Source organism: Galeopterus variegatus, unplaced genomic scaffold (assembly GCF_000696425.1).
Source record: "Galeopterus variegatus unplaced genomic scaffold, G_variegatus-3.0.2 Scaffold2498, whole genome shotgun sequence".
Lineage (NCBI taxonomy): Eukaryota > Metazoa > Chordata > Mammalia > Dermoptera > Cynocephalidae > Galeopterus > Galeopterus variegatus.
The window spans coordinates 40,251-49,349 of record NW_007728609.1 but is presented as its reverse complement, the minus strand read 5'-3'; the positions used below and the strand labels follow the sequence as shown (position 1 = coordinate 49,349).

The following is a 9,099-nucleotide window of genomic DNA, read 5'->3' as shown; positions in this document are numbered from 1 at the left end:
GACTCTCCTCTTCTTCTAAAGCCCTCAGAACCACGCCCCTGACCACCATTTTTAATCCATTCACTACTACACGGTCCTACGATCCAATCACCTCTTCAAGGCTTCACCTTTTAATTACCTTAATAGGATATCCCACCTTCTTAACAGTCACAGTGGGCGCTGTTTCTAATACATAAAACTTGGGGGACACAATTCAAGCTTTAATGAGTTTTGGGGGGGACCTAATTTGGTCCACTACAATATCTTCTTAATGTGTCCTATCTTTTGTTAACATTATTTCTGTGGTTACAGTGCATCCTTATAACACCAAGGTCATGGGGTCTGATCCCCATACTGGCTTAGCCACCAAAATACTACTTCTGTGTTCCATTCAATTCTTTTGGTTTTGAATGATATTTTGTCTGAGAATAAAAGTATCACATTCTTTTGGACAGCTTCTTTCCATCCCTTTTCTTTTTTTTCTTTTTTCTTTTTCTTTTTTTTTTTAAGACCAGTAAGGGGATCTTAACCCTTGACTTGGTGTTGTCAGCACCATGCTCACCCAGTGAGCAAACCGGCCATCCCTATATGGGATCCGAACCTGTAGCCTTGGTGTTATCAGCACCGCACTCTCCCGAGTGAGCCACAGGCCGGCCCCTTTCCATCCCTTTTCTACGATGTTTTGTTTGGAGTGGCTGTCTCCCTTGTAAACAGCATTTTAAAATTCCAATCTCTTACTTTATGCTTTCTATCAATTAGAAATAGTTGCTATTTCTTCTTGCCTGCTTCCAGAAGTTTAGGTTTCCTTTTCTTTTTTTTTAACCCTAATTCTCTTCCCGTATTCAAACGCATCAGTTCCACCCCTAGGGTTCTCCAGATATTGTAGAGGCAGATTTTTGGTTGTTGTGATTGGCTTGCATCCCACATGACTTTCAAATGTCCTGTCAGACATTCGCATAAATGAAAAATCTGAGCCTATAATCTAAATCCACTTCACAAAAAAAAACACAAAGTATTTTTAAATGGTTTTATTTGACACTGAATGTTGTTCAAGGAATTTAACTGAACTTGAGCAATTAAATCAGGGAAGATCATACTCAGTCTTATTTCAAACTTTACCAAGAACTGTCCACCATTTCAGAAAATCATGTTGCTGGTGGTATTTCAGACCAACACAACAAACATGTATGAGTCTGCATTTATAGCCATAACACTCATAATGATTTTTCATATTAGAAGTATCCATATCATCTTGTCTTTTAATGTAGAGGTGCCTTACATAACGGTCCTCTTTTATTTTCTTCAACTGCTTTACTTGTTTTTATGCTTATACTTATTAATGGAGGACTTGATCATTTAACAGTTAGGATATACAAAGAGCTTCCATAATCAAGGAAGCATGCAGGCAGGCTAGAGAGCCTCCTAACTCAAAGTAGGAAAGACTTCATTCTAAAGCTTGATAGTACATTTCATTCCTGAACCAGGTGTTCTTCCCCTTCCTACCTTACAACCACTGTAGAGGTTGGGGTTACCTTGGCTTCCCTCTTGTTTTTAACATCCAACTAGAAGCCCTGCCCACACATTATCTTCAACTTTTCTTTTTTTTTTTTTTTTTTTTGTCTTTTTTTCCGTGTCTGGCAACGGATCGCAACCCTCAGCGTCGCCCCCGCACCGGACCGGGGACGGCAACGGGACCGCAACCCTCGGTGCCGCTCCCGCGCCCCGCCCAGCCAGTGAGCGGGAACCGGTCTGTACGTGGGATCCGAACCCTCGGGCAGGAGCACCGCCGCGCCCCCCAAGCGGCGCACCATTCAGTGCGCCGCCACCGGGCTGGCCCTTCAACTTTTCTTAGAAAGCAGTTTTCCTGGGTTTAGCCTGTTAGCAGAGGTTTAAGCCCAGAGGGAAAAGATGCACAACAGATCCAGCTATTCAACAGATTTATACTTCCTCTTTGTATTTAGAAAGTTTTGCTTTTTGTTCTCTTATATAGTTTTAATTGTTATTAGTTATTCATGTATGCAATTTAGAGCCAAACATTTCTACAAGATTTATTATGAAAAACAGCAGCTCCTCATCCCTTCCTACCCATTTCCCCCTCCTACACATTTCCCATTTTCAACTTTTAGCTGATTATTTTAGTACTTACCTCCATGTCTTTTATATATAAACATGCACCATTGCTACTTCTTGATTTTTCAGTTTAAAGCAATATCCATAGATGTACCAGTGTAGAATATGAAGATCTAGTTCTCCTTCCCTGACCCCACGTCATATATACACTTTTTCCATCTCCTAATAAGTTACATCATAAAATTGTGTAGTTCAATACTCAGTTTTCACGTTATTATGACTATGTAAATGCTCTTCACAGTTGCATATGCAGTAAACTATTATTACTTTTTATTTTCTGTACCGTATTCAGTGTTTCTTTAAAGTTAATAAATTTTTTTTCTGTAGTTACTTGGTTTTTTATGACTTTTCACAACTCGTTTCCAATTATCTAGATCACAAGATATCTAGACTACAAGGTCTTCTACCAATTCATCTTTCTTTTTTTTTTTTTGGCAGCTGGACAGTACAGGGATCAAACCCTAGACCTTGATGTTATCAGCACCATGCTCTAACCAAGTGAGTTAACTGGCCACCCCTATTTCTACAGGACAAGCAAAACTAAACCACAGGCCAGCATATAACTAATGAGCTCACTGTAAATAATCATTAAAATCTTCCAAGTTTCCCCAGGTTTCTACTTACTATTAGCACTTTAAATCCTTAGAAATTGATGATACTCTGACCACCAAGAGAACCCGATTTTATTATGTGAGCTCAAAAATAATGAAAATCCCAAATTAGTACCTAAAATTAATGATATATTTCTTTATTACAAGGATGAATTAAATGTTCATTTTTGGAAAAATGAGAATAAATCTCTGCTCTGTCATTATATTGTAACAAATCACTATTACATCTATGAGTTTCCTGAGCACACAGGCATTTAAATTCTGGTAGTTATAACTAACAGAGAAAAATTATACTTTCAAATATATTGCTTTTAAATAGCTAGCTCAGAGTTCCATAGAGCTGTAAAATACCAGGTACTGAGAAAAAAGGTCCTCTGAAGTATAAAGGTACAAAATAATGGATGCATGAGAGGTAGAAAAGCTTAGTATATTATAAAAGAATACTGATGACATTAAGTGAAAACCTGATAGTTTTTGTTAAATAACCTTTTCCTGACTATAAGATATATGACCATAGAAAATATAGGAAACTATAAAAAAGAATTCTTACCCTAATTCTATCATTCACAGAAAACCACTATTAAAATTTTGGTATATTTTCTTCTAGTTTTTTTTCCTATGCACATATACCCGTATATATAATCTTGTGTTTGTGTGTACAAAAGCAAGACTACACTAAATTCCATTTTTATATCTTGCTTTTTTCATTTATGTAATACGTGTATTTCCTCCATTACTAAATGTTACTCAAAAATATCATGTTTCTTAATCATGTTTAAGGTTCCATCATATTCCATATGAATGTGCCATGATAGAACCACTGCCCTACCAGTATGCATTTAGGTTGTTTATAACTTTTCTTTCTTTTTTTTTTTTTTTTTTAAAAAAGATGACCGGTAAGGGGATCTCAACCCTTGGCTTGGTGTTGTCAGCACCACGCTCAGCTAGTGAGCAAACCGGCCATCCCTATATAGGATCCGAACCTGTGGCCTTGGTGTTATCAGCACCGCACTCTACCAAGTGAGCCACGGGCCGGCCTATAACTTTTCACTATTATAAATAATTCTGCAGTAAATAGCAGCAAACATAAATTTTTGAATTACTGAACTTAGAGACCTTGTTTAGAAAACACTTAAATACCAACAAAATAGATATGGCTCAATAATGCCACTTGATTCTGAATTTAAATAAAAGAAAGATGCAAGAAATAGAAATTATAAAGCACAATTCAATTCAAATAAATGTTTATCAAACCTAATCAGATTCAAAGGTAAATTTTGGGGTCAAGATAGCAGAACAGACGGTCCCCAGTGTCACTCTCTCCCACAAATCAACCAATTTATAACTATTAAAAAGCAATGAAAATTAAGCTGGGGCCGCTAGAGCTCAGGGAAAGAGGAGAGACCTACGGAGTTCATGAAGGCAGGAGAAGCCATGATGAAAGAAAGAAAGGATTGCTCCCATCATTTCGAGCCCCGGCCACTTCAAGGCTGGAGCTAGTGGGCACATGGGGCACGAACTGGCAAAAGCCACTGTCATGCCCTTCATATGAAGTTGCTTGGAGGCAGCAGGGGAAAAGAGGGTCTTGGTGGCCCTCAGGCAAGCAAGACCACTAACAGGTTTCCCGTGGACCCACATAGGAGTGAAGAATCACAGGCAACTGAAAAAAGAAGCCACTCAGAGGCGGGTGAGTCAGTCCAAAGGACTTGCCCATTGCCTGTCCCGTGGGAAGTGTTTGGAGTGGGAAGACAGGCCCACCAGGTGAACACTGGGGCATAGCATGGACAGCTGATCTGCACCCCCATAAGCACAAGCCCACTCGGTAAAGACTGGTTAGGAATATAGAACTGCAGGGGATGCAGTTTGCTGAAAAATCTCAGGCCCAGACCAGAGTTTCCACACAACCTAGGTGTACCAGAACTCACAAGACCCGGTATATACAATGTCAACAATTAAAAAACCTGAGCTGCACAAAAAGCCTTCCCCCAGGGCATAAGCAGCAAAGCAGCAATTTAGCTCAACCACATGGCTCAAGTACTAGTGCCCACAGGAAATTCCCCCATTTTTAGAAGTAAGCAAAGGACAACAAATTAGTTCCAGTAGAGTTTAAGTGGTGGGAACAACAAATAATCCAACACAAACTGAAAGAAAAAACAAAATGCCCACAGATCACAGGCAAAGTTTGATATTAACCAGTGTAGGTCTCACATCACCAAAGAACACCTATAAAACCTAGAAGAACCACAATCCCGCTGGGCTCCCAAGCCAAGGTGGGGGGAGAACCAGGGACCTCAGCCAAGCCCCACGACATCCACAACCAGCACAGTAACGACAACCAGTGGCCACAGGAAGCGCCCCAGGCTCCCAAGCCAGGGCAGTAGGGGGGGCTGAGGGTCTCAGCCATGCCCCCCTGATACCCACAAGTAGCCCAGTGACGACCCCTGAACTGCTGCTGGTAGCACCCTGGGCTCCTGAGCAAAGGCGTTAGGGAGCCTAGAGCCTCAGTCATGCCCCCCAAGATCTGCAACCAGCCCAGCGACAACCACCACTCAACCACCAGAAACACCCTGGGCTCCCAAGTCCAGGCAGTGGGGGGCCAAGGGCTTCAGCCACGCACCCCTGACATCTACATCCAGCCCAGCAATGACCAAGCCACCACTGGAAGCCCCTGGTCTTCACTGCAAGAATGAGGGGGTGCCAACGGGCCTCAACCATGCCCTCCTCCTTCCTCCTTCTCTCGCCCTCTTTTCTTTCCCTTTCCCCTCTCCCCTTCCCCCAAATGCTCTACAACATCTTAGAATGTAAAAAAATAATAATATTAATAAAGCGAAAAAAACCTAAGCAGCAAGTTTCTTTAATGAATCAGATGAGAATGTCCTTTCTTTTGGAATCTTCAATACTGCTATTGGCATGTTATATATGAGAGGATCCCCCATCAGTAATTTATATTGCATGAAAATATCCAACACGGAGTAAAAATTGTGTACTTTTAAAGGATGTGTAAAATCTAAAATCTGTTTTCACGTAATTCCAAAGTACTTCAAACCAGGATTGCCATAAACAATGTCCTACCAAGTATAAATTAATGTAAATTTCTGCAAGTGCACATGCACACACACCCACAAAGTTAGACATGGCTTTCCTGATAGTCCACTAAAGTAAAGAGAACAGAAATATACAGGGGGATCATAAAAAGTGGAGTTTAGTTGTAACCATTTCTAAAAAATAGCAGCGCTAGTAGAAAAAAATCATGATTCTAAATAAAAAATAAAAAATACTACACTAAGAAATAAAAAGAGGTAGTAACCCTCATTAAAAACTGGCCCCCTAAGAAAATTTACCACAGTTAAATTATAAGGCTATTTTTTGTTTCTAATATCACAGTGATTTTTTAAAAATTTTGCCTGAAGTTTGATTAAATTTAGACTTGAAAGTATCAGCTCTTCATAAACAGGAGAAAAAAATTTTGAAATATTCTCTCCTCAGACACATCAATTTTTACATCAAATTATCAGAGATATGACATTCTCATTATATTTCTATACCTTCAAGAACCTGACTTGAAAAAAAAAAAAGAACCTGACTGATTTACCTTATAAGTTCTTCCCTTTGAGGCATTCTTAAGGATCATAAATCCTAATGCATACTGACTCTAAAAGGCATATCATTCATGAGAAACACACTTCTGATCCCTATATACAGAGACTCTGAAGTACCAACAACCAACAATTCAAGTATTTAAGCAAATGTTTGTACTGCCTTTATTAACTGGCCCATCGGAATATACTCCCATACAAGAGTATTTTAAAACAACAAAACGTTGTTGTAATATATAATATGAATGTACTTTATTGTTAATAATGGTCAAATTTCTCCTTTTGCACATAAAAAGTATAAAGTATAATATAAACCATCCTACACTTAAGCTTATAGGCTAAGAAAGTCTTAAAAACCCTCCAATTCAGATCTCACTATAATCAATTCAATAGGACTATCTAAACCCTGTTTTTGAAAAATCTACCTCTGTCAAATAATTGATTTGGCTTTGAAAATGCTCTACATAGAGATTTTCATTGTCATGCCATATGCTGGAGTAGGATTTGAACCATATCATAACTGTAATTGTGATACCATAGCAGCTCAGAAAGCAAACAAGCTCCACATAGCTAAAAACAATTGATTTGTATTAATACAGAGTAGAAAAGGCTGTACATGAATGTGCTATCGACCCATGATGGTGAATTACACTAACATAAATCTAACATAATTAAAGACAGTAATCTGTTTTCATTTCTAATAAAAAAAAAAAAAAAACTGCTTGCAAGGATTTTACTCATTGTGACTTAAACCACCGTGGAATTTCAATTATAAAATAATTTTTAGTGACTGTCAGATGAAAATCCTCCAATAATCAATATTCTCACAAAGACAGGATAGAAGGGATACAGATCAGTTCTTTTTTTTTTTTTTTTTTTTTTGTCAATATACACTGTATATGATTATTATGGCCCATTACAGATCAGTTCTGAATAGGACTGTTCTGTTAGTCTCACCAGATTGATCAGCCTTCTCATTGCATGTTCGTGAGAGCAAACACATTCACAGGGATCGAATCCACCTTCTGCCATGATTACCCAGCTTGATTTTACTTGACAGTTTAAATCTAGGAGGAAGGAAAAAATATGATAAGACTACTATTCAGAGTTACTCTTTCTCTTGAAACTATGAAAAATTCACATATTGTATAGATTCATAATAGTCTTCTTAAACTATATGTGGTTTACATTTGTTGATGTCCTGTGTCCACAAATTTATTACTAATCCTACATGAATTATGAATCTATACAAAGTGATTGGCTACCCCTTCTGCCAGCAGAACAATTTTCTATAAATGCAAATAACTTCAGATACTCTAAACTGGCCCCACCTGAAATACTGATAATGCTAGAACCTACTCTGCTTAATTACTTAATTCTTTAACTTTATTAACTCTAGTACTCAAACATTTTTTGGCGGGGGGGGGGGACGGCGGCGGCAGCTGGCCAGTACGGGGACCCAAACCCTTGACGATGGTGTTATAACATCATGCTCTAACCAACTGTGCTAACTGGCCAGCCCCTCCAGTACTCAAACTTTTTTTTTTTTTTTAGTATTCAAACTTTTAAAGCAGCCTTTACCCTACATACCAAGCCATGTAAAAAAGAAAAAAAAAAGAGGCATCTAAAAAGATACCAAGGTTTATGGAAGGAAATTAATGACAATATCTACTAAATAGCTGGGTAGATTCTTAAAGACAGAAAGAACAAGTGAGAGGCTAAGACAGAGTACTAAAAACCAGATTTATTCTCTGCCTAAAACAAAACAAAAAAACTGGACAAAATACATGAAACAATGGTTTTCAAGACATTGGACATCAGGAAATGAATAACAGAGATCCCTGAAGGATTGGGAAATGGACCAGGTAAGCCCTATGATTGACCCAGTTTATTGCCTGGGGGTGTTTCTAGGATAAAGTATGAGGGGAAACCCAGATCAGAGCTCAGTGGTATCCCTGAGTTGGAGAAAAGAAGCAGAAAAATGATTATATTAAGCAGAGACATGAAAGATATAAAAAAACACCTAACTGGGTTTTTAGAGATGAAAACTACAATGTCTGAGATTTAAAAATACACTAGATGGGCTTAACAGCATATTAGACATTACAGAAGAAAAGGCTGCTGAACTTGAAAACATAATAGAAATTATCAAACATGAAGTAACAGGGAAAAAAAGGTGAATAAAAACATAAATAGGGTACTGTGAGCTGTGGAACAACTTTAAGTGTGCTAATAAACATGAATTATGTATACATTTGTGAAAACTTATCAAATCGTACATTTAAATATTTCTGTTTTACTGTTTGTCAATTATACCTCATTAGAGCTGTCTTTAAAAAAGAGTAATAGAGGGCCGGCCCGGTGGCGCACTGGAGAGTGCGCCGCTTGGGAGCGCGGTGGCGCTCCCGCCGAGGGTTCGGATCCCATGTGGAGACCGGTTCCCGCTCACTGGCTGAGCGCGGTGCAGACGCAACACCGAGGGTTGCGATCCCGTTGCCGGTCCCCGGTACAGGCGTGACACGACCGAGGGTTGCGATCCTGTTACTGGTCAGTAAAAAAGACAAAAAGGAAAAAAAAAAAAAGAAATAGAAAAAGAAAAAAAGAAGCAATAAAAAAAATAAAGGGCCAGCCCGGTGGCGCACTGCTACAGTGCGTCGCTTGGGAAGCGCGGCAGCGCTCCCGCCCGAGGGTTCGGATCCCACATACAGACCGGTTCCCGCTCACTGGCTGAGCGAGGTGCAGACGCAACACCGAGGGTTGCGATCCCGTTGCCGGTCCCCGGT

The 9,099-nt window shown here is 39.2% G+C and overlaps 1 protein-coding gene across 1 annotated transcript in view; it reads right to left on the bottom strand.

Annotated features, from left to right (window-relative positions):
- Window positions 1–9,099, bottom strand: part of SMIM14 (small integral membrane protein 14) — a 68,995-nt gene that overhangs the window by 24,092 nt on the left and 35,804 nt on the right. Inside the window, exon 2 of the mRNA XM_008581975.1 lies at window positions 7,274–7,383. Coding sequence (XP_008580197.1) covers window positions 7,274–7,348 — 75 coding nt within the window. The 5' untranslated portion in view covers window positions 7,349–7,383. The remainder of the gene's footprint in view (window positions 1–7,273; window positions 7,384–9,099) is intronic.